Source organism: Acanthochromis polyacanthus, chromosome 14 (assembly GCF_021347895.1).
Source record: "Acanthochromis polyacanthus isolate Apoly-LR-REF ecotype Palm Island chromosome 14, KAUST_Apoly_ChrSc, whole genome shotgun sequence".
Classification (NCBI taxonomy): Eukaryota; Metazoa; Chordata; class Actinopteri; family Pomacentridae; genus Acanthochromis; species Acanthochromis polyacanthus.
Genome location: NC_067126.1, coordinates 10,464,168 through 10,491,075, shown reverse-complemented (window position 1 = coordinate 10,491,075; position 26,908 = coordinate 10,464,168). Strand labels below are relative to the sequence as shown.

Below are 26,908 nucleotides of genomic sequence, written 5' to 3'. Positions count from 1 at the left end.
CGGCAACAAAACGGATCTAATTTATTTCATTGTGGGTTTTTTATATGCTTGCAGCCACAGTTAGTAGTTGGTAATTTGTGTTTTTTGAATATTTATTATCATATTATTTTTAACGTAAATTTCGGATGGGTTAATTTATTGTGTCGAATCTAACCGGCAGAGACACAATCTACGTCACATTTATAAACAAAATTTACTTGATGTACAAATCCAGGTCTGTCTGACAGCTCGCAGAGTTAGCGGTCTTCTTTTCTGTTGTGTATCCGCGGTTGGTGACAACAGCTGAGCCTGCACGGGGATAATATTCACCTGTTTTTACAGTAACACCTGCGAGAAGTTGCCCGACCGAGCTACAGTTACTTTTTAACGGCCGCTCACAGCTGCTCTGGGGGGCGGAGTGTCCGCGGAGTGCTGCGCCGATTGGGGCGCCCATTCGGGGGAAGAGAGATGGCGTGCTTGTTGGAGGCCCCGCTCCGCATCAGTGTCCTGTCCGTGAGTGTCACTGTGTTCTTTTCAGACAGCAGTGTCAGTTTACAGAATGCTAACTCCAGTAGCGAGTGGCTAACGTCGTTTAATGAGACACATGAAGCTCGGAGCTGAAGGGCTCCGGTGTTCTGTTAGCCTGTAGGCTAAGTTAAATGCTCTGCAACATGTAGCACTGTAGCGGTCCGCCTACGTAGGTCCTGGTGAGAATGATTTGTATCATCACATCTCCCGGGCGGGCGGGAACAGTCGGAATACATTAGAGGATACGTGCGATTTGTGTCCGCTTGGCCCGGCGGCGTAAAAATAAGTACAAATCAAACAAACGAAGTAGCTGTCAGTGTCACTGGGAATGAGTTAGCAGCTAACTGCTAATAGTGGCAGTGCTGTCACCAGTTTTGTAATAATTTAAACAAATTTGAAAATGCACAGCGGAAAATAAGTGGCAGGGATGAGCTTTTATTTCCAAATATCCGACGTCATTACATTTTAATCATTGCAGCTTAATAATTAGAGAATCAACCTTGTTAACCTAGCTCCAGGTAGCATTAGCAATCAATAGCATATGGTTAAGCTAGCAAAGCTAACTTAGTTAATTCACTAATTTCCTACTCTTGAGGAGTGTTCGACTGGGTTTAAATATCTGTTCCCACCACCGACCCTGTGTAATAAGTAAAATATTGTAGTTTATTGTAACAGGTGAAAGCGGCTTTCAGGTGTAACTCGGTTTAAGTTAATGGGTTTAACGAAAGCAAGTCTAACTAGCGAAAGTGAAACGCCCCCATGTTGGGAACATACAGAAAAGACACCTGTACTGTGTTCAAGTCATTTTGGTATCGAAAATATAAAGGCAGCATCTTTTTAGACCAAAAAACATGACTGTCCTGTTTAAATTGTTTTGGTTTCAAAGGATTACATTTAGCCAATTGGTTTACGTTCAAGTTTCTGAGCTGTTCAGCTGGTAACAAATTCTCAACCACTGGGTTATCCCACACCCATGTCAGGTGAAGCTTTAAAGGACAATGATCAGACAGTGTGACCAGTACACAGACAGTCCTTTGACCAGGGATTATAAAAGACCTACTTGAAATGCAGCTTTATTCAAATGACATGGCGACACAGATGACAAGAGAAAGGCGAGAATGGGTTGTTTGCTGCTGGATGCTGACATGTTAGTTCAGGTTGTAGTCAGGCACTTGAATGTCCACAGCTTTGACGTAAAGGAAATCGTGTTAAACAGCATAATCTGCCAAATGCCCCCAGATCATAAATCACCCACTAGGCCAAGAGTCATTACATCTGGCTAGTCAGTCTCCCAAATCACTTATAATCAACGACAGAGATGCTGGTGAAGCTTGTATCTTCTCAAGCTGTGAGGAATCAACTAAAATAAGCTGGTCTATGATGCTGTCGCCTACGCCAAGGCCTTAAATCTCACGGAAGAGCAATGTCAGTTGACACTAGCAAAAAGGACAATGGTTATTTTCACTGATGATCCAGATATCTCTAGTTATCAGGTGTATCCCCCTGTCACTTGACATGTCAACAAAACAACGTACATCCTCGTATCTCCAGAATCTGCACTGTCCTTCTGTAGTAGCAGCAGAAACTGTCCCAGTCCTACTAGAACCTGCAAGAATTCCAGACATTTCACCATCCAGCATATGTAGGATGCTCTGGATGTCCAGCAATGTGATTCTCTGGCCAAAATTGGGATCCTGGGGGGCAACCTTCCACAGCCAGCACTAACAACCTCATTAACTTTCTGCATCCCAGATGTGTGGTTTATTACTGACTTTTGGTCTCTGATCCATGAGTCCACTCTCCATTTGCCTATTCATCCTGTTGTAGAGATGTTGTGTGTTGAAACAGCAAATACATTCCCCCCAAAGTTGGAAAGAATGATAAAATGTAATAAATCACCACATGCTGCATTTATAGTTCTCTTCAGTACACTTTATAAGACAATCTTTATTTTTTAAGTACAACCAGTTCCCTTGTTTTGTGTTATTTAGTTTGTCTGATAAGAATTTCAGGCAAAATAGGCTTAATGTGTACCAACGCGGGTTTCTAAATAACCATTTAAAGTCAGGTTTATGCAGGAACCCTGTGTGCTGAACACTTTCAGTTACATGCTGGCACCAGAGGTCGGTAGTATCAATGTGTGGTCAGCTGGTGGATGCTTCATTCTCTGGAGTCATGTGGAAAGTTCTGGTTAAAGCTGTGAGTGATACAAATAAACTTTTCTGGTGTCACATGCAGCCACCAAGTACAACATAAAACAGTTTTGAAAGCCTTCTGCCATGGATGCTGCTGCTGTATGTTTCAGTGTGCATGACTGTCTGTCAGTATTTGCATGTAAAATGCTTCAATTTCAGTTATTTTATAAAGAAATTGGCGATTCAATGGATGTTTTTCCCAATGTGGACACATAGCTATTTTTTCTTTGAGCTATGTATGCTGGAATGTGTACTCTATAGTTTCTACTTTCTTTTGTGTGAGAGAAACGGGGCACGGTGCAATCTCATGAAGTTTCTAGAATTGCGGCTCAAGTGTGAAAGTGGAGACATCAGTAAGTTTTGTAATGTGTTGTTTTTGTCCTCACGTAGGAAGTCACCGCCACCAGTCGCCATTATGTTGACAGACTGTTCGACCCCGACCCACAGAAAGTGCTGCAGGGAGTCATGTAAGTTTGGAACTGATTATTTTGCAGTGAGTGACAGCTGCTGATTCGAGTGGCCGGGTACATTGTGTATAGAAGGTGTCACCACTGTTTCACTTGCTAGCTTACTGGAAGAGGGTGGACTTTATTTAGCTGGTGTTTCTGCACTGCCTCTTCTTTATTTTTCTTTCTTTTTTTAACGAACACTAGTGAAGGTTCTGTGCTGAAATTGCAGGCTGAATAATGTCCACGCTGTTCTGAAAAATAAGCTGCTGAATTATCTTTCCCAGGTTTGCCATTGAAAGTACTAAACATTCCTGATGCTGGTGTTCCTTGAGGAGAATGACCTCTGTGTTTACATTCAGACTTCTATGTAATGGTCTATTTCAAAATGCATTTCACTGTTCAGTGCGACTTCATATCTCTGCCGGCTGTGCTGACCTGGACTCTGACTATTTCATCGTTATTTTTAACTTCTGAGGAGACCTGCTCTGGTTACCGCTCCAACAGCCGAGCACCTGACTGACTGAGCTGCCTGCTACAGCTGTACTTTTCCACTAGCTTCTCCCAGCTGCTATTTGATGTCATCTGAGCACAAGAAGCGCACCGTGGAGAAAATGCAATGAATATAAATGAAGTGTAGAATGTGTGGTACATCTGCCTCTCTGTTCCAGTTTGGAAGTCATCATTCTGGCTGATGTAGGTTATCAGATGATCTGGCTGGTGTCCTCTGCAGTGGTTCACACTGTCCTTAGAAACCTCTGAAGACACTGATGACTGTTAGCTTATAAGATAAAGGGACACCACTGTGAGAAATGCAGCTTTAGGGAAACATAAGGTTCTCTTGCTCGCTAAAGCATTTATGCAGACTCATTTCACTTCGTATACATTAACTCCCCTCTGTGTGTATGTGTGTCTGCAGTGACATGAAGAATGCTGTCATAGGAAACAACAAGCAGAAGGCCAATCTGATCGTCCTCGGAGCTGTACCGAGGTACGCACATCTTCACCACATCTCTACTCCCCAATTTTGACCTTTAAAAAAACAAAATCATCCAATTGCACTGACACGATGTTGTTGATATACAAGATGCTCATCCCTCTGTTTTCTCACTATGCTGTCTGTCGCCAGTTAGAACAAGTTGTTCCGTATAACACATGCTGCTTTCAAAACCTCGTCTCTGTCTGATCTCATAACAGAGGAATCACCAGCACAGCACTCACAGCAGCACACAGAGCTCCATACTTAATTTTTAGACTGATTGCACTGAGCTTAACTTTCTCATTTAGATGCAGCCAAAATTTTTTGACACACCTCTTGCCACTTAAGTGTTACCTTTTTTTTTTCCATCATTGAGATTGGTAGTGTCTTAACACATTATGTAAATGAAATGCTGCAGGAGGGAGGCTGCTCTGCCGGTCAGGCGACTGTTGCAGTGCTGGATGAGTTGTTTCAACATTTCTGTAGACAAACTAAAAGTCGCCTCGAGGCTGAGGTGAGGGTTGGTGTATCCTGTGTAACATGCTACTGAAAAAGACTCCCTGAGATCCCAAACAATAGTCTAAGGAGACAGATGGATATGTAGATATGTTGATAGATTGATGCTTTGTTCATCCCCTTTAAATTTGAGGTACCCAGTAGCTCACACATTGTACATGTAAGAAAAACTAAGGTGCAAATTGAGCTTGTAGAAAAGCCAAGTTAAGGAGCAAGAAAATAAACAGATGGTGCTGATAGAGTTAAAAAAAAGTTTGAATACAGTATAACCATACAAATAAAAACCAGAATGCAGAAGCAGTACATGGTAATCTTTATTTTACCTTGATGCAGTATGCACTTTATAATCACTTTACCACGGCCATAATCACTTTATCCAAACCCAAATTTACAAATCCAATGAAGTTCATAGTGTCTAAAGTTACTATAATGTTTTAACGTTATTTTCTGTGATCAGACACGTAATCATCAGCTGGTTTTTAACTACATCACACATCACCTAGTGGCACCTCTGACGAAGACGGAAGGCTCCGTCGAAACACGTCAGGTATAATTTTGACAAAATTACGTGTCTGATCACAGAAAATAAGGTTAAACAAAATTTACAAATGCAGTGCGCTTATTCAGAACTGCTTTAATTTTTTCTACATTGTGTACATTTGATTAAGGAGTATCTGCAATGTAAAGATCTCATTGTACAGTGTAACTATCTGGCTTTCTGTGCATATAAACATCTTGAATCTATTGGTGGATAAAGGAATCAACTTTATTTTTAGTGCATGCAAATTGTATTGAGAAATCACAGCGATTGTTTCGAAAGCGGTTTGGCATGGTGGCCATCAAAAAACATAGCTATGTATTATCAAACGACAATCCATCACAAACCTTTTTATTAATAGCATAATTATTAATGGATGAAATTTACTCATGGTTCCTCCTACAATTTCGGTTCAGAATATTGATACTCCAACAGCGAAAACACAGTTCCCAGCCATGCCTTAGCCACAATACGTGCATTGGCTATTTTTAAAAAAAAAACATTTTTCAGTGTTTCTATAGGCTAAGTATTTACTTGTGTTTTTTGATTGATTTGCATGCAGAGCCTCTTGCAGGTTAAAGAGGGAGAGTGTGTACCAGATTGTTTTCTGAAGCCATAATTTAGCTACAGTATTCCTGAAACTGCAGAGAGAAGCCTCTAGTCTCCACTTAGTTGCTGCAGCACACATGTGTCGACAAACATTAGCTTTAAAAGAATGAAATAAGATACTGTTTTTTATTTCTTTGTGCAGGCTGTCCAGAGACAAACGGACAGATCTGCTGAATGTTCAAAAATGACCAATGAAAAGTTTTTGTTGCGCTTCCCACATTGTTGGCTGCATGTGTATCTAAAACAGTCACACTCTGGAGCCCAGACATACAATCCTGTGTACCACTCAAACAAATATTTTTACTATGTTCCAGTGTGGACACAGATCCTTCAAAAGGCACTTTTAGGTAAAATTTTGTCCCCTCAGCTACAACGGGTTTTATGTGTGTGTTTGGTTTTAAGCAATGCAAAGACAGAATAAAAATAAGGAAATACTTAATTATTCCTACAGTGAGGAAATTTGTAGTGTTACAGCCACAAAGGGGATAGTGCAAGTTGAAAGGTTTAAAAAAAATAATTTAAAAGTACTGTTAGCGTCATGCAGATTCCTCTATATGTAGAAAGTCAGATACTGCACAGATTCATCTGAATGTGAAAAAACAACATTGCACAAGGTTATTTTATATGTACAAAAACACTGATATACAGAATCTTTCATAGGTACAAAATACTGATTTTGCACCATTTGCATTGATACTGCACAGTTTCTTGTATATTTAGAAAAAAAGTTTTTGTACACTCTTTTAAATGTGAAAAAAAAAAATCACAATGCACACTTTGAACGCAGTGATGTTGCACCACAATGAAATATGACAGTTTTTCAGTGTTTGATCTACTGGGAAGAGTGCTGGTTGTAAAGTCTAACAGCAGGAGAGGTGAACACCAGAGTATCACTTGCTGGTATAATGTGCTGCATCTTACAGGTTATTACAAATGGTAAACTCTCTGTAATCAGTGCACATTTTCACTGTTTCCAGGTTACTCTACCTGCTGCAGCAGAGCTCGTCCAGTCTGGAGTTGAGGACGGAGTGTGCGGTGGTGCTGGGCAGCCTCGCCATGGGCACCGAGAACAACATCAAGTCCCTGGTGGACTGTCACATCATCCCTGCCCTTCTTCAAGGTTTGGGGGGAAAAAAAACACACTCGCATACTCTCATGAATGTGAATTCTGCAGGCGACAACTTCTAGGGTGAGCTGAGGGTGCACAGACCTTAACAACACCTGTGTTTGCTGCCTGCAGGTCTCTTGTCTCCGGACCTGATCTTCATTGAAGCTTGTCTTCGGTGTCTCAGAACAGTCTTCATCAGTCCAGTCACCCCCGTGCAGCTGCTCTACACTGTAGGTCCTGCTTTATGTGAGAGTGATGGGACCAGTTTGGACATAAATTATCCAGTTAGTGAGAACACTGAGTGCAGATTAACAGTATGAGCATTGATGGCATTAAGAATTTATGGTAGTGTTGTTATTATACAGGGTGACACAAAAAAACAGGAACTTTTTAACAATCCAATAAAACTAAGAGTGATGGAAGAAAAATATTTTATTCATAGTAATTGAAACCTTAAAACATGCCATTTAAGAAACAATGATGGAATTTCCATTTTTAAAAATTACTTCCTGTAGATGGCGTCCTCCTGTACGAATGCATTCTTGAAATCTGCTGTTGAGATTCCTCATTGACCACTGCAACATCTCAGCTGGGATACTGTGAATTTCATCCTGAATTCTCTGTTTTAACTCATCCAGAGTTCTTGGTCAAGTCGTGTACACTTTACTCTTGAGATAGCCCCAGGTAGATTTCAAGAATGCATTCGTACAGGAGGACGCCATCTACAGGAAATAATTTTTAAAAAATGAAAATTCATCATTGTTTCTTAAATGGCATGTTTTAAGGTTTCAATTACTATGAATAAAATATTTTTCTTCATCACTCTTGGTTTTATTGGATTGTTAAACAGTTCCCGTTTTTTGTGTCACCCTGTACCTTTAAGTGTACTAAATATATGAATGTGCGCTTAAAATTAATTCATTTAAACACTAAATGATCTCCCCCATACTTTACCTCAAGCAACTGACATAATACAGTAAGCATGATTAATCTACGTTTAGTAAAGGCAGTAAGTCTGTTTCTTGATTCAACAGAAATCTCTTCATTTTCTTGTTGTTTCTCACCATTTATCCATCATGCTGTGTGTCAATTAACAAAACTGCTAAGGCAAAAATATTTAGTTTTTTAGTCAGTTTTTATCACTTTTGTATTTTTGTCTGTCAATCAATCAGCGCTATCCTATATAACACATGCAATGAGGAAACACCAGAGGAGATGAAATGGAATAAAATTAGATAAAAAACAAAATGTTATTAAAGTAGAGAAAAGGTTACAGAATAAAACATGCCAAAAAAGTCATAAACTATATTATGTAGACTAATATGTGTAAATAAGGGAATAAATGGAGAAATCAGTAAATAACAATAGAACTCAATGTGCAATGTACAAATACAAAATAATATAGGCTGTAAAGCAAGGAGCTACAACAGTTTAAATTTCTGTTGTGATACCAAGGGTCACACTTGTAAACCCCAATCTATGCTTTTGTTTTTTTTTTTGCTCCTGCCACATTTTTCTTCATTAGGGGCACGGAAGTTTCATTTCTTGGAATACAAGATTCACCAGTAATAATGCTAATAATATACAGTAAGATAATAAACAGAGGCTCAGTATTATATATATATATATATATATATATATATATATATATATATATAGATATAGATATTTACATCTTTGCAACCTCTATAAACTTTATGACTCTACTCTGCGCATCAAAACTGTACAGATGTTTCACCATGCTGAATGTATCTTCCAACACCTTGCTCCTCTGCGTAAAGTTGTTGAGTCATGCTGCGTTTATTGTATTGATCCAGTAGTGAAGGCGCTGCCTGCAATTCAGCTGAACACTGTCTAAATTTTTGTCCCAGCTTAGTCAGTCATGGCTTCGTAGCTGTGCAGAGGACTGCATCATTTTTTGTTTTATACATGATCAGGTGCAAACATTTCATTTTTGAAGACAAAACATATAGAACAAAGTGATTTTGGTGGAGTATCATAATATTTAACTTAGATTTGTGTGATTTTCTTGATGGAATTGCACTTCATACATAATATTTTCAAGGATGTTTTATGTTTTTTACGGTTTCTGGCTCTAATAAAAGATATATTTTAAGAAGGAAGCATGAATTACAAAACTGACGGCGTAATAAGTTATACAGATGCTTCAAGTAGGGCAATTTCCTCTAATTCTATTTCCATTCCATTCTTAAATTATACTAAATATGTGTTGTTGTTTTTAAGGACCCCACTGTGATCCCTCATCTAATGTCTCTACTGAGCAACTCTCAGAGAACCCAGGAGTACATCACACAGATCTTCTCCCACTGTTGTAAGGTATTTGTTGGTATTTGCTCACACACAAACACACCAGAGTCCATCACGCTTTCACATTCAGACCCAGATCCTCCGTTGATCAGACATTTTCTCGTCTCCAGACTCCGGAGCACCAGACGGTTCTGTTCAACCATGGCGCCATCCAGAACATCGCTCCTCTGCTAATCTCCCCCTCTTATAAGGTGAGGCGTCTCCCTGGTGATGACCATGCTGAAGGATGAAGCCTTTCACACTCTGTAACTTCTGTTTGTCTTCCTGTGCAGGTCCGGATGCAGGCGTTAAAGTGTTTCTCAGTCCTGGCCTATGAGAACACTCAGGTCTCCATGACACTAGTGAATGGTGAGAAAACCTCTCATGTCTGGTTTCTTCATTTTTCTTCTCATCTCTATTCATCAGGTTTCTTCTCGCCTCGTCTTCTCTCATTTCTCATCTCTGTTTGTCTCCTCTCCTTCCATTTAATCTGTTCTCCCGTATTGTCTCTTTGCATATCATTTCATTTAATCTTGTTTCTTTTTTTATAGCGTCCCATTACAGATTCTGTCTTTTTATGCGTATCGTCTCATCTCCTATTTTTTTCGTCTTCTATTCTCGTTTCGTCTCTTCTCACGTATCGTGTCCTCTTATTTCCTGTTCTCATTTTTTCTTCTTTTGTATTGTCTCTTCTTCTCTAGTACCTCTTTTCTCGTTTCATCTTCTGTTGTATCTACCGGAATTCATTTTTCATATTGTCTCGTTGTGTTTCCTCTCTTCTCATCTCTTCTTTTCTCGCCTTGTATCTTTTTGTGTGTTGTCTAATCTATTCTTCTCTTACATCGTCTCCTCTTCTCCTCTGGTCTTCTCTCTTCTTCTTGTCTCTTCTTGTTTGGCCTTGTTTTTTTCTTCTCTTGTATTGCCTCTTCTCTCGTCTCGTCCTCTCCCTTGTCATCTCTTGTTTTCTCTTCTCTTATCTTGTGTTGTCTTGTTTTCTCTCTCTGTGTCTTGTCTCATCTATTCTTTTCTAGTCATCTCTTCTTATTTGTTCTGGTCCTTCCTGTCGTCTCTTCTTGTCTCATCTCTTCTTCTCCCATCTTGTCTGTTCTGTTGTCTTTTCTTTTTGTCTTTTCTCATGTCTCGTATCATTTCCTCACTTCTTTTCTCTTATCTCGTTTTCTCAAGTCTGTCTTTCTGACTTCTCTCGTCCTGTCTCTTCTCTCATTTCATTTTCTTGTCTTGTCTTCTTTCATCTCGTTTCTTCTTCATCTTCTTGTCTCTTCGCATATTGTATCCTCTCATCTCTTTGCATATTGTTTCTTCTCATTTCATCTCCTCTCATCTATTCTCTCTCCTCGTCTTTTTCTTTTCTACCTTGTCGGCATGACTCAGTGGGTAGAGTGGCCGTCTCACAACCAGAGGGTTGCGGTTCGATCCCCCGGCCCGTTGTGCTCATGTCGAGGTGTCCCTGAGCAAGACACCTAACCCCTAATTGCTCCTGGTGGGTCGTGGTTAGCGCCTTGCATGGCAGCTCCTGCCATCAGTGTGTGAATGTGGGTGTGAATGGGTGAATGTGATGTATCATGTAATGCGCTTTGGATAAAAGCGCTGTATAAATACAACCATTTACCATTTTGTCTCCTAATATTTTATCTTTTCATCTCTATATATCGTCTCTTCTCATTTCCGCGGTTCTTTTCTCGTCATCTTCTTTCTTCTCATCTCTTGTTTTTCTTCTCATCCCATCTCTTCTTCCCTCATCTAGTTTTCTCATCTTGTCTCTTCTCTCGTCTCATTTCTTTTCCTTTTCCCTATCGTCTCTTCTTGCATTCTATATTTTCATCTTTTTGAATATCGATTCATCTCTGCTATTCTTTTCTTGTCTCTTCTCTTATATTTTCTTGTTTGCTCTACTCGTCTCTTCTGCTGGTCTTTCATCTCTGTTCTTTTTATCTCGTCTCATCTCTTCTTCTCTCATCTTGTCCTTTCTCTTGTCCTGTCTCTTCTCATATCTTGTATCATTTCCTTGCTTTTTTCTCATCCCTTTTTCAGCGTCCCTTCTTCTTTCTTCTCTCGTCCTGCCTCTTCTCATCTCATTTTCTTGTCTCATCTCTTGTTTTCTTGCCTCATTCCTTCTTCTTTCTCTTTCCTCATATTGTGTCCTCTCATCTCTTTACAAATGGTTTCTTCTCATTTCATGTCTTCTCATCTCTCAACTTGTCTCTTTTCTTCTCTCTCTCTCATCTCTTCTTGTATTGTATCTTTTATCTCTTTGCATATCATCTCTTCTCGTTTCATCTCTTCTTCTCAATTTGAATCAGAAATACTTTTATTGATCCCCGAGGGAAATCTATTGTCTTCTTCTTGTCTTCACTTCTCTGTTTTTCTCCTCTGGTCTGTTTTTGTCTCTTGTTCTTATGTATCATCTCTTCTCGTATTGTAAATTTCCGTCTCTTTGCATATTGTCTCATCTCTCCTTAGCTATTGTTTTCTCTTCTTGTCTTCACTTCTCTTGTCCTGTCATCCTGCCTCTTCTCCTCATCTCACCTCGTCTCTTTTAGTCTCACCCCATCTCGTGTCTTCTTTCACCTTTCTTCTCCTCACTTCCCTTCTCGACTCGTCTCTCGCCTTCTCTTCTCTTCACCATCTAAACCCTAACTGATCTTTATTTTTGTGCTTCCAGTGCTGGTGGATGGCGAGCTGCTCTCTCAGGTATTTGTCAAAATGATGCAAAGGGATCAACCCATTGAAATGCAGCTAACAGCAGCCAAATGGTGAGTAACTATATTGATTGTTATTCATTAATAACTATATTTCTTGTTTACTGTTTCTTCAAACTCAACCTTTCCTCCTCTGTCTCAGTCTGACGTACATGTGTCGAGCCGGTGCCATCAGGACAGACGACAGCTGTATAGTACTAAAGGTCAGCCAGCTGCACCTCCATCCATCATTAGAATGAGTGATGTATCGGCATCATACCTTCATTTCATGTGTTTTTCTCTGCTGTCGGTCCAGACGCTGCCGTGTCTCGTGCGGATGTGCAGTAAAGAACATTTGCTCGAGGAGAGGGTGGAGGGAGCCGAGACGTTGGCCTACCTGATGGAGCCCGACGTGGAGCTGCAGAGGATCGCCAGCACAACCGACCACCTGGTGGCCATGTTGGCCGACTACTTCAAATACCCCAGCTCGGTGTCGGCCATCACTGACATCAAGAGGGTGAGTCAGGAGGTCTTTATCACATGACGTTTTGTTAAGAAGGAGGAACAGAGCACAGATTTGGTTGAACTAAAAAAAAAGCTCACAAGTCTGAGGGTAAGAATAGCATCATTTCATGCTGCATTGTCAAATCTTAAAACACACTCAACCTTCGATACTTGAAGTTTTGTCCCCTCTGCTATAACAGATCTTATCTGTGTGTTTGGTTTACAGCAATGCAAAGTTGTAGTCAGTGTGGTACGATGAAAATAAGATTGTATTCTGTTATTCCCACAGTGTGGAAATTTGCAGTATTATGGCAGGAAAGGGGATAGTGCCAAAAAAGGAATGAAGTAATATACATAGGTATATGCATATTCAGCCAAAATGTGAGAACACAGAAGGGGTATTTACATCAGAAGAGGAATGGATGAATGGGTAGCAATATGGAGGTATTAATAGAAGTCTAGTAAATCACACAAGTGGAGAGAATTTTGTTGGAAGATGTATCTTATCACATCCTGTCAAAAATCACATAATTAAAAACTTCAGATTTGCTGGAGAAACTGTGGGAATCAAAATGCAAGCCTTTACTATATTTTATGGAACTGTTTTGTAATTAAAGATTTCTAGAGAGGGGTACACAGTGTCCTCAAAGTGATATATGTATGTGAAATTCCCCTAGAAAGTCAGACAATAATGTAGTTACTATTACATGCAATATATAAAAATGTGTCTCTAGGAAGCAAAAAATGGAGCCCTGAACGTTAAAGCTGTCTGAATGTTTTATCTGTTGCTGACACCAGTTTTCTCCTGATGTTTGCAGCTGGACCACGACCTGAAACATGCACACGAGCTGAGACAAGCTGCTTTCAAACTCTACGCCTCACTCGGCTCCAACGACGAGGACATCCGCAAAAAGGTTTCCTCTCTGCTAGTTTGCATTCTTAATTGTATAAACATGAATGCATATTCTAATCTAATCTCCTCTTTCTTATTATGTCTCCTTCAGATCACAGAAACAGAGAACATGATGGACAGGATAGTTAGCGGCCTATCAGAGTCCAGCATTAAAGTCCGTTTAGCGGCTGTCAGGTATTCGCTCTAGTCCCTGTATTGAGAATTTAAATGACGAAACTGAATTTACATTTACCTTAATAATCTCCACTTTAAATTTATCTGTAAGTGTTTTTTTTTTTTTTTTAGCCCTCTGAACCCACAAGTAGTTTCTGGGCCTTTTTTTTTTTTTTTTTTGCTCCTGTCGAGTTTTTACTCCCTGTGGGTTCATTTTTTACTGCAATATGAAGTCCTGCACCTCTATGGAAACAGCACAACCATGACTAGAAGGAAAATGAACACTGAATTGTCTTCTATGCAGAATGATGCAGTTAGAATGACATAAGTCATGAAAAGGAGTGAATAAAAGTAGCATTTTTGATGGAATTACACATCGCACGATATGTTCAAGTACGTTTTCGGTCGTATTTTTAAGAACAAAGCATTCCTTTTAGACTCACCACTGGGTTTTAGAGTTAAGAGAGTTAAGGCAGAGCAAGCAAACATACAAAAATTTCCAGTCCATCAACTCTAGAGAGTTGTTTCCCCATGCTTAATATATCTTCCTGCAACTTGCTCATCTGTCTACAGTTTTTGAGCCATGCTACATGTTCTTTTATTTTTTTTATGTTATATTTTTCTGTTAGTGTCTCTCATTGCTTCCTCTCTGCTCTTTGAAAACACTGCCTGCAGTCCAACTGAAAACTCTCAAATTTTGTTGCATGTCGGTCACAGCTGAGTGCAATGAATGATGCAGTGAACTCACTCATTGCATCTCAACTGCATTTTTGATGTGAAAAGCAGCAGATTTTTGGGGTTTAGAAGGCTAAAGCAAATCTTTAAATCTCTGCATTTCTGCTAAATAACATGAGAATAAACGTTCTCCTGTGTTCCTTGTGTAGGTGTCTTCACAGTCTGTCTCGATCGGTGCAGCAACTGAGGACCAGCTTCCACGATCACGCAGTGTGGAAACCCTTAATGAAGGTAAAGTTAGTTCTACAGCAAAGCACTTTTAAATGTTGTATTTAAATACTTGTAATTTTACTTATCAAGGCTGGATGTGTACAAATAGCTGAATGTGAAGAGAAACTGTTGCGCTGTTTGCAGCTGCTGCAGAACGCCCCAGATGAAGTCCTGGTCATGGCTTCTTCTACACTATGCAATCTACTGCTGGAGTTCTCGCCCAGCAAAGAGGTACATTCACACACTTTACCCTGAATTAACAGCTTTACGCTCCTCTTATTTAGCTATTCGGCTACAACTTTACCGTTTTGGTTCATTCTCACTGCTCTCCCAGCATAATTTTCATCCACAGCAGGCAGCTTTAAATATCCAATATCCACTTAACACCACCTGCTCAGCACTAAACAGTAGGCGGACACAGTTAGAGACCAGCTGGTGAACATAGTGGAGAATTAGCAGCTTAAAAGCCAGAATATTGGACACAAACATGCTTAGTTTTCCATATGAGCTTTAAAGGTGAGGATTTTTTTTCTTTTTATGATGTTATTGTTGTTGTGTGTGTGCGCAGCCCATCCTGGAGTCCGGGGTGATTGAATTACTATGCAGTTTGACCCAGAGCGACAGTTCTGCACTGAGGGTCAACGGGATCTGGGCCCTGATGGTGAGAATTTACGTTTCATCACGACAGCCTCTTTTTACAGTTATTGGCTTCATAGGAGCATCACTGAAGTTGTGCTTCAAAAAATGCAAATGTTTGGGTGAAATAAATGATCTTATTCTGTCATGTTTCAGCTAATATACTTAAAGGTTGAATGATAATAGTTAGTTCAGTCTCAGAAATTCAAGTCATTTCTCAGTGTTTTTTGCTCCTGCCAGGTTTATCCATGAATTCAAGGGGTTTCTCTACTCTACATATGCCTAAGTTGGATAAACTTATGTTTTACATTTTAACCCTCTAAACCCACATGCAGTTTCTGGGTATTTTTTATTCTTATTATTTAGTTTTACTCACTGTGGGCTTATAAAGTCCTGCACCTCTATAGAAACAACGCAGCCATGACTAGAAGAAGAGAGAACTCAGAAATGTCTTCTGTGCAGTATGACACAGTTATAGTGACATAAATTTGGAAAAAATAAAATAAAATTACAGTTGAATTTATCGAATTATTTATTTTCTGGGAACTGAAAATATCTGAAATCAGCATGTACAACATTGTCCATAAGTGTTACCAATACTGGAAAAAAGAAGTAGCCCTACTTATTATACATATTTTACTGCTATTTTTTTTTTTTTAATTTGCTTTCATCTCCTCTTTGTGAATACAGTCCAACCAAAAAATTTCCTGAATTTTTATTACATGAGTTTTTGTTGCAGCTACTAAGCATAGTCACTAATGCCTTCCTGGTTATGTAGAGGAGTGCAGAATTTTTAGTTTTACACAGAACCTACAGTGCCTTGCAAAAGTATTCGGCCCCCTTGAACTTTTCAACCTTTCGCCACATTTCAGGCTTCAAACATAAAGATATAAAATTTAAATTTTTTGTCAAGAATCAACAACAATTGGGACACAATCGTGAAGTGGAACGAAATTTATTGGATATTTTATACTTTTTAACAAATAAAAAACTGAAAAGTGGGGCGTGCAATATTATTCGGCTCCTTTACTTTCAGTGCAGCAAACTCACTCCAGAAGTTCAGTGAGGATCTCTGAATGATCCAATGTTGTCCTAAATGACTGATGATGATAAATAGAATCCACCTGTGTGTCATCAAGTCTCCGTATAAATGCACCTGCTCTGTGATAGTCTCAGGGTTCTGTTTAAAGTGCAGAGAGCATCATGAAGACCAAGGAACACACCAGGCAGGTCTGAGATACTGTTGTGGAGAAGTTTAAAGCCGGATTTGGATACAAAAAGATTTCCCAAGCTTTAAACATCTCAAGGAGCACCGTGCAAGCAATCATATTGAAATGGAAGGAGTATCAGACCACTGCAAATCTACCAAGACCCGGCCGTCCCTCTAAACTTTCACCTGGAACAAGGAGACGACTGATCAGAGATGCAGCCAAGAGGCCCATGATCACTCTGGATGAACTGCAGAGATCTACAGCTGAGGTGGGAGAGTCTGTCCATAGGACAACAATCAGTCGTACACTGCACAAATCTGGCCTTTATGGAAGAGTGGCAAGAAGAAAGCCATTTCTCAAAGATATCCATAAAAAGTCTCGTTTGAAGTTTGCCACAAGCCACCTGGGAGACACACCAAACATGTGGAAGAAGGTGCTCTGGTCAGATGAAACCACAATCCAACTTTTTGGCCACAATGCAAAACAATATGTTTGGCGTAAAAGCAACACAGCTCATCACCCTGAACACACCATCCCCACTGTCAAACATGGTGGTGGCAGCCTCATGGTTTGGGCCTGCTTTTCTTCAGCAGGGACAGGGAAGATGGTTAAAATTGATGGGAAGATGAATGGAGCCAAATACAGGACAATTCTGGAAGAAAACCTGTTGGGGTCTGCAAAAGACCTGAGACTGGGACAGAGATTTATCTTCCAACAGGACAATGATCCAAAACATAAAGCCAACTCTACAATGGAATGGTTCACAAATAAACGTATCCAGGTGTTAGAATGGCCAAGTCAAAATCCAGACCTGAATCCAATCGAGAATCTGTGGGCAGAGCTGAAGACTGCTGTTCACAAACGCTCTCCATCCAACCTCACTGAGCTCAAGCTGTTTTGCAAGGAAGAATGGGCAAGAATTTCAGTCTCTTGATGTGCAAAACTGATAGAGACATACCCCAAGCGACTTGCAGCTGTAATTGCAGCAAAAGGTGGCGCTACAAAGTATTAATGCAAGGGGGCCGAATAATATTGCACGCCCCACTTTTCAGGTTTTTATTTGTTAAAAAAGTTTAAAATGTCCAATAAATTTCATTCCACTTCACGATTGTGTCCCACTTGTTGATTCTTGACAAAAAATTACAATTTTATATCTTTATGTTTGAAGCCTGAAATGTGGCGAAAGGTTGAAAAGTTCAAGGGGGCCGAATACTTTCACAAGGCACTGTAACTTGCATAAACACTCAATTTTTGGTACATTACTAAATGGAGCTTGTAGAATAAAGTGATTTTTGATGATACAACTTGGTTTTAAGGTTGGGTTTATGGTTTGTCTTTGGATGTGCTGCCTAATACAATACTTCAATACAAACCCTTTTGTGCTTTTTTTTAAAGAACATGGCGTTTCAGGCGGATCAGAAGGTGAAGGTGGAGATTGTTCGGTGTTTGGGTACAGAACAGTTGTTCCGCCTGCTGTCGGACCCCGACACCAACGTCCTCATGAAAACTCTTGGTTTGCTGCGGAATCTGCTGTCAACACGTCCGGTGAGACACAAACACACAGAAGCATGATTAAAGATTTTCATAGAGCTGCAACTGATGTTTATTTTAATCATTGATTAATAGATTTGCTCTTTTCTTTGCACTGCTTTGTATCGCCGGGCCATTGAAGTCAAATTATTATTATGGGAAAGGCATGGCACTGCGACCAAGCAGCAACTTCATCTAGCAAAATAAAAGGATATTCGATAAGATACCACTTCCTGCATCAAAATGAAGGAACCGACTCTTACACTCTTCTACTGGTCTTGACTCAGTTGATCAAATGAAAATGTGGCTGCTATATTTTGGCCCCGCATGATCACATTTGACAAATTATGCATCGTTTGAAAGTCTCACAATTTAAATAGTGCAAAGCATTTTAATTTGACTAACATTACAGCAGCAACAGCTGAGTTGAATCAGCCCAGTGCTGATATTTAAAAATTGAAACTGCACATTGTCTGCAGTTTGTGATATGTGATCTGAATCTATTCAGCCTCTGACAAATCATCAACCACAAGTCGAGTAAACCTTTATAATCAGACAATTACCTGTTATTTTCTGTGTAAATCAACTAAAATGTAGAGTTTATATTGAACTGAGAGAAACTGAAACGTCTTTCTCTATAAACTACAGCTGTCTTGATCCCTGTGCCCTTGTTGTCGACATTTGCATGACATCAGAGCAAGTCGGGATTAAATTGGTCAGAAACCTCGCTGGCTGTATTGTGTGTTGAATGCTGGTGATCGAGTCAAACATCAGACTCCGAGGGAGCTGCTAATCCTTTGTTTGATCACTAAACTACCTGTTTGTGAGATGTTGCACAAATGCGTTACATGGTTGGTGTAGATATGAAATAGAAGACTTTAAATGAGGCTTTTCAGACCGGGAAGAAGCAGAGTTTCTGTAGGAGAGAACAGCTCAGTTTGCCGATATTTTATAAGCAGCTATGTAACAAACTGAAGGAAAGGAGGAACCAAGAAAGACCAAATATGCAAGCTCTTTAACATGAAACACGTGCAGATTTGCAGTATTTGTAATCTGTGCCGCTGCCACAGTGTGGAGCTTTTATGTCCCATCATAGAAACTGCAGTATTTCACCTCAGGACCGACCTTAACCCTGGAGTGCTCCTTCCTTTCTCACCTGTTGTGTAGATATGAACAGACATGACCCGGTCTGTGCTGAATCTGAATGAATTCTCCATAAACGCATCACGCATACTGATTTGTCCGCTGTCTCTCCCTCACCCCTGACCCTGCTGCCGTCAGCACATTGACCAGATCATGAGCTCTCACGGGAAGCAGATCATGCAGGCGGTGACCCTCATCCTGGAAGCAGAGCACAGCATCGAGGTCAAAGAGCAGGTGAGCCTCGCCTCCGCTTCACACTTACAAATGACTTCCATACATCTGGCTGCCGCAGCAGAAAGCCGCACTGCAGTTAGGATCCATGTCAGGCATGTTGTGGCGTCACAGTCAATTTAGATTCTATATTAAAACACTGATTTTACACTTTGATTATGTCTCAGACGCTGTGCATCCTCGCCAACATCGCCGACGGCAACACAGCCAAGGAACTCATCATGACCAATGACGACATGCTCCAGAAAATCAAATACTACATGGTACTGTGATAACATCGTCTGCTGCTGCTTTCTTTTGATCAGAATAAATGTTTGATGTTGCAGCAGCGTCTTTCCCTCCTCACTGTTTTCGGTGTTTTTGTTCACTCGTGGTTTCTTCGTGTTCTCTTGTCCTGCAGGGGCATTCGAATGTGAAACTGCAGCTCGCCGCCACTTTCTGCATCTCAAACCTTATCTGGAACGAAGAGGACGGTAAGAGACGCACCACACGAGGGAGAGGGAAGAAAAGGACCAGGTTCAGATAAAGTAGGGAGGTGAAGTCTTTTCATGTGTCCTGAAATGTTGCGGGTTTGAAGGTGTTGATGCAGAATTTAGGACAGATTTAGGAGATTTATTAGCTCTTAGAGCCTGACGGACTCACTTTGCTTCCAGATTTACAACCCTGGTTCTCAGTTCAATTACTCTCTAAGTATTTATTGCAGCAAAACATTATTTAAGCAGACAGCTGGATCCTTTCAATAATGCTAGTTACTTGTCTGTGCAATAAAATTTACATCAATTTTAATCAAAATTACAACTTGCATGCAGCTCTCTGTCTACACACATTACATACTGCATAGATATGTTAACCCTTTAAGCTTCAGTCAATTCCAGCCGTTTTCAGTACAAAAAATCGCTAATATTCTATTTTTAAATAAAAAAAATTACGAAAAATACGGGGAATATTGAACGGGCATCGCGAGGTGCATTTCCTTGAAAAGGACCGATTCGGGGATTTTATACCGACTTCAGGACATGTTTTGGACAAAATAGTTTCCTGGCTTGTGTCATCTGGATGTAAAAGGTTGGATTATGACCGTTTTTTGTGGAATCTTTTTTTTGTGTATAATAATGAACCCGGAAATGTGAGTCGCGCTGTGTGCGTTGAAGCCGTGTATAGAGAACGGATGGATGAATATTTGTTTTTGTCGGACAAATGTGTTTTTCTCACCCGCTGTGGTAATCACATCTGAAAGTGGTTTATACCGGCGGATTCATGAGAATCTAAGCTTTCCATCGGTGTATAGTGTTTGTATAAGTATGGAATAAGATTACTGTCAAAAGTATTCATCCACGATTCTAACCATTCGTATTCGTAATGTTAAACATTTGTATGTTAATAAAAAACTTGTACACAAAATTCTGCTGTCATATGCATGAGTTTGATAAATTAAGGGTTAGGATTGTTTTTACGAGTATGAACCTAAAAGTTGTGAGTGCAACTCTAATTTCTACGACTACGAAGTCTTCCCTGTGAGGACGAATTCAAGTTTATGGGTACGAGTAGAAAAATACTGGAATGACGTCACATAGGTCACAGGGGAAGGTAATCGAACACCGATTGCTCCAAACGCGCATGCGCCATTTATAAAGAGTAGACGCCGAGTGGACCCGGTGGACCTACCGGGGCAGGTGACGCCTCACAGGTCAAGTAAATAACACATCCAACTTCTTGTAATTTATTTATTTCATGAAACTGTACTGTTTTAATTGATATACAGTTTATGGACGAAAGACGGTACTGCTTAGCTTGCATGCTAACGAGCCGGGCCGGTGACACATTAGCCTTCTAATGCAAGGAGGCTAATGAGGAGGCTAAGGAGGCTTAATAACTAAACAAACATAATTTGAGATTATGAATCGTGGCAATTGACGTATGAATCAGCCCATTGTACAGCCTAAATTGCTGTAAATTAAGTCCAGTTTTAGTTCTTTGCAAACTCAGACACGTGCATTAGTTTAGTTTACAATGAATCTGGCGGAGTTCGGTAAAGTTGGAAAGATATTCACAGATTCGGACTTCCGGCATCAATAACTCATGAGATATATGTTGTCAAAACATGAACGATGCCTCTTTCAAATCGTTGTAAGGTAGACAATGTGCTACAAGGCCAATTTTATCAAAAGTCGCTGTATTTCAAGCTACAGAAATAACATTGGCGTCTATGAGCAGCCGGCGGTGCAACGAGTGAACAGGGACCGTCTGCAAATAGCAAAACCGCTGCAACAGCGAAAAGAGACACTACACATATATTCAATAACTTCACTGTAGAGCCACCAAAATCACTGGAGCCATGAATGGGCTCTTGCTGGTCAAACTACAACTCTTGCTTTGGCGCTAAATTAAAAATCTGAATTTTAAGGAATTTTTATGTTTTGTATGATTATTTTATGAGTATTAAAATGGCACTTTTCTTCATGTATGTGGTATATTTTACATAACACACAGGAAAAATGGCATAAGGGCATAGTGTACTTGCTGTGACCTGTGCTGGTCAGACCGTCAGGTTTATTACCTCCAAGTATTGTCTGTACAGTCCTTAACTAGAAAAATATTACTCTCAGTTTAACATTATGGTATAAATGAATCAATTGACACTGAAACTTTGCAATAAAGTGTCTTATCATCTTTCTTCTCAATCATCAGTACTTGAGGTGACAGTCTAAACAGTTTGTTTGGTATATTGGTGTTATCTGATACTCTCTTTGGTAAGGATTGTAAATTCCATTACTATACAGAATTATGTGTTTGGACAAACAAGTACATTATGCCCTTATGCCATTTTTCCTGTGTGTTATATAAAATATACCACATACATCAAGAAAAGTGCCATTTTAATACTCATAAAATAATCATACAAAATATAAAAATTCCTTAAAATTCAGATTTTTAATTTAGCACCAAACAAAGAGTTGTAGTATGACCAGCAGGAGACAATTGATGGCTCCAGTGATTTTGGTGATTGTACAGTGTGTAAGAGTGAAGTTATTGAATTTTATTACTAATAAAATGATAATTATAAAAAATACAAACTCCTTAAAATTCAGATTTTTCATTTAGCGCCAAAGCAAGAGTTGTAGTATGACCAGCAGGAGACAATTGATGGCTCCAGTGATTTTGGTGACTGTACAGTGTGTAAGAGTGAAGTTACTGAATTTTAATACTCATAAAATAATCATAAAAAATCTTTAAAATTCAATTTTTCATTTATCACCAAACAAAGAGTTGTAGTATGACCAGCCGCAGCCCATTCATGGCTCCAGTGATTTTAGTGGCTCTACAGGGTACAAGAGTAAAGTTATTGAATATATGTGTAGTGTCTCTTTTCGCTGTTGCAGCGGTTTTGCTATTTGCAGACGGTCCCTGTTCACTCGTTGCACCGCCGGCTGCTCATAGACGCCAATGTTATTTCTGTAGCTTGAAATACAGCAACTTTTGATAAAATTGGCCTTGTAGCACATTGTCTACCTTACAACGATTTGAAAGAGGCATCGTTCATGTTTTGACAACATATATCTCATGAGTTATTGATGCCGGAAGTCCGAATCTGTGAATATCTTTCCAACTTTACCGAACTCCGCCAGATTCATTGTAAACTAAACTAATGCACGTGTCTGAGTTTGCAAAGAACTAAAACTGGACTTAATTTACAGCAATTTAGGCTGTACAATGGGCTGATTCATACGCCAATTGCCACGATTCATAATCTCAAATTATGTTTGTTTAGTTATTAAGCCTCCTTAGCCTCCTCATTAGCCTCCTTGCATTAGAAGGCTAATGTGTCACCGGCCCGGCTCGTTAGCATGCAAGCTAAGCAGTACCGTCTTTCGTCCATAAACTGTATATCAATTAAAACAGTACAGTTTCATGAAATAAATAAATTACAAGAAGTTGGATGTGTTATTTACTTGACCTGTGAGGCGTCACCTGCCCCGGTAGGTCCACCGGGTCCACCCGGCGTCTACTCTTTATAAATGGCGCATGCGCGTTTGGAGCAATCGGTGTTCGATTACCTTCCCCTGTGACCTATGTGACGTCATTCCAGTATTTTTCTACTCGTACCCATAAACTTGAATTCGTCCTCACAGGGAAGACTTCGTAGTCGTAGAAATTAGAGTTGCACTCACAACTTTTAGGTTCATACTCGTAAAAACAATCCTAACCCTTAATTTATCAAACTCATGCATATGACAGCAGAATTTTGTGTACAAGTTTTTTATTAACATACAAATGTTTAACATTACGAATACGAATGGTTAGAATCGTGGATGAATACTTTTGACAGTAATCTTACTCCATATATAAGCGCGTTTGCGGCCGTCGGACATTCTTGAAATTCCTATGCAAATTAGTAAGTGTACCGCCGGCGGTACACTGAAGCTTAAAGGGTTACTATTTAGATATGTTGGTATCATAAAACAAAAAAGATCAGAGCTGACTGGAGCTTGTTGCATATTTGAGCACACCAAAGTAATAACATTACAAAGACAACTCAAATCTGAGTAATACTTTTACCAATTTCTTTACTTTTCTTGCTTCTGGTTTGAATAAGTCCCCATCGGTTCATAACTTCTTCAAAATTACCAGCAGAACTCACTGTTTCTAAAGACTCTAGTCGTTTCTCTGTACGACATTGTCTGTATGTCCACTTTATGTGAACAATTAAAACAAAATAATGGATTGAAAATCATCCTTTATTGATGCCACAGTGGGGAAATGTGCAATGTGACAGAAGCAAATTAAGAGTGTAAAAATGTTGGTGCACCAGTACGAAAAACAAACAAGAAATATAGAAAAATACAGTTGCTATTGTACTGATTCTTCTATATGTAGGAAATTAGGTGTTGTAGAAAGTAGTGATGTTATACAGACTGTTTTAATTGTGCTAAATATTCAAAATACATCAGTGTTGCTGCTGAGTGAAATACTACAGTTTTATTAATGTAGTGTTTTCGTCTGTGCTCCTTCAGGTTCTCAGGAGCGTCAGGACAAGCTGAGGGAGATGGGCTTCGTGGACGTTCTGCACAAACTGACCCAGGCCTCAGACCCCAACCTCAGTGACAGGTGGGACACAGCAGCTAATCACTAAACAGCATGTTCATGTCAGATATTGAATAACCTCCTGAACACCAAACAGCTTCTGGGTGTTTTTTATTTGCTCCCATCACATTTTCTTCACTATGGGCTCATTTTTCACTGCAGTATGAAGTCCTGCACCTCCATGGAAACAGAAAAATCATTAACCAGAGAAAAAAGTTTAGTTTTTTGATCATTTATTTTCTGGAAACTGGAAGAACCTGGAATCAGCATGTTCAACATTTTTCCAAGTGTCCACTGGTGTTACCAATAATAGGGAAAAAATGGTGACTCTACATACTAAAGATATTTTCCTACATATGTTATTAATTTGTTTGCTCTGTGAAAACACAGCCTGCAGTTCAGCAGAATCTCTGAATCTTTGTTGTGCAACCACTTTCCCAGCTCTGTCAGTCATGGCTTCACTGTGAGCTTGAGGATATCTGTGCATTTGACACTTGATGGTGCATTTTTCACTTCAGTACATTTTTTTCACAATATATTTTACACTTTATTCTGCATTTTCTACTTTTATTTTATTCTATAAGCCATATCACTGTTCTCAAAAGTTACACTTGTACATGTTACTTTTTTATAGATTTGTATACTCGCAGTTCTTACTATAGCTTATCAATTGACAGGATTGCTGCTTAATTTCATTGTACTCTCTGCATTGATTAGAAAGGAATTTCTACCCATCTATCAAGAATGCAGTGATATTTTTTTTAGGAAATATTAAGATTTTATGCTTTGCTTTAGTTTTCAAATTAGACTGCATGTCAGAGATGATTAGTTCATGAACATTAGAAAGTAGAAAACTAGATTGTCCTCTCTATTTTTACAGTTTGTGCCTGTGGTAATTCTGGTGCTTTATTTTAAAGATAACTCTGTTTGTGTCTCAGGGCGAAGACGGCGATGCAGCAGTACCTGGCATGACTACAGTGGGCAGCGATCCTCTACTGCCAGCAGAACTAATAACTGTCGGGAGGACACCTGCCACTGGTTCTTTCATTTCTCGTTTCGTTTAACCTTGAGGCTCCTTTTGTTGCACAAAGACACCTTCTTTGGACCTGTGGCTGACCTCCCCTCACCTCCCTCCAGCACCTCAGCCCAGCCTCAGCGGTTCTGCTCACTCCTAAGCTCCTCTCGGAGACTCTTGCAGCGCCGTTGTTGGGAAGACAACGGTTCGGAGGGAGTCACTTGTTTTTTGTTTTTTTAGGTTTTTTTTCTTTTTCTTTCTTGAAGTGAATCCTTTTGGGACTTTGTGATTTGCAATCTTTGGGGGGGTTTGGAGCCGCACGACACCACCAGCACCAATGTTTCGGTGGGTTTGGACTCCTGGTTTGTGGAGATTCTGGTCTCAGAGAACTGATTACAACAGCAGAGCTGACGGACAGCAAAGCTTTCCCGGTTTTATTTTTTTAATTTTGAATTAATGTTTCCTTCAGGCATCGCAGAGCAAGGACACATTTGGAGTAAAAACAAACACAGACTGCCTATTTTGAAATTTTGGGTGTTTTCTTTTTGTGGATACATACCTCGTAAATATATAAATATATATAAATATAAACATAAATATATATTTTTGGATTTTTATTTTCCCCCGACTCTCCTGTTTGTTTTCGTCCCCTCTGAAGTTGGTGATGTCGACAGCGAGGTGAACTCTCTGTGGCCCGATCATGTACCTGAACATCGTCTGTGGAGGCTGATTAGAGACAGAAATGTGATTTTTTTTTTTTTTTTTTCTCCCCTCCCCCCCCCCCTCAATTTGTCTTGTTTAGTTTCCTCACCGCTGTGGTGCTGCGTGCACTGGAGCCTGTCACTTCTGTTCAGCATCCTTATGATCCCAATGGGAAATGTAGAGTTAATACTTGTTACTCTGACCTGCCCAGGTGTGTTATGAACAGGCACGAGGACACAGAACAGAGGATCCTCGTATCCTCACACCTCTAAATTGTGTCTGTTGCTGTCTCTGCATTCTGTGCAGCCCTCGATGCTCTGTGTGTTGGTCAAAAAGGGATAAATGAAGCTCCTGGCTTTTTGTCCTCTGAGGACGGACGGAGATGGAAGAAATAAATGAAGAACCGTTTGGCCCCTGGAGGGTGAAGCATCAAGTGCATCCACAGCAGCAGAATCAAGTGTTTCATCCCTCTGTTATATAATTTCTTCTCCCATCGGGATATTTCTAGAGTGTTGTTCCCTGACATTTCAAACATTACTGAAGCTCTGATAGAATGAATGTTCATCATTAAAAATATATGCAGACCTGAAGCAGGTGTTTCTCTGTGTTGCGTGTGATTTCTATCTGATTGCTTTATCAAGCTACCTGTAACGCATACAGAGAAGTTTTCTGGCTGCTGTGGACAGTAATGCAAGTTCAAAATGTTTCTGTGAGCCGTCAGGAGATCTAGAAACTAAAAGTGATTGTGCTGAAGGAAATTGTTGAAGGCTTTATTTGAAGGTTCAGTTAGCACCTGAAGCTGTAGCTGCATCAAACAAAAAACTTCAGCTTCATTCAACAACTCATTTAATTGCTTAATCTTTTAATTTATATGCTGTTTGACTGATCTCGGTTAAATATATTTTAAGTTATGTAGTTAGATTTAAACATTACAATTAC

The 26,908-nt window shown here is 39.7% G+C and overlaps 1 protein-coding gene across 1 annotated transcript; it reads left to right on the top strand.

The window, feature by feature from the left end:
- The first annotated feature begins 183 nt into the window (after positions 1-183).
- Positions 184-26,559, top strand: armc8 (armadillo repeat containing 8). The gene is made up of 22 exons (XM_022220346.2): positions 184-492; positions 3,093-3,169; positions 4,068-4,139; positions 6,768-6,910; positions 7,031-7,128; positions 9,143-9,235; positions 9,337-9,417; positions 9,499-9,574; positions 11,889-11,979; positions 12,068-12,128; positions 12,221-12,421; positions 13,227-13,322; positions 13,413-13,495; positions 14,359-14,440; positions 14,564-14,650; positions 14,988-15,080; positions 17,662-17,811; positions 19,078-19,173; positions 19,338-19,433; positions 19,571-19,643; positions 24,183-24,276; positions 25,191-26,559. Exons 1-22 carry the CDS (start codon positions 448-450, stop codon positions 25,222-25,224), a joined length of 2,022 nt encoding a protein of 673 aa, XP_022076038.1. The 5' UTR covers positions 184-447; the 3' UTR covers positions 25,225-26,559.
- The last annotated feature ends 349 nt before the right edge of the window (positions 26,560-26,908 follow it).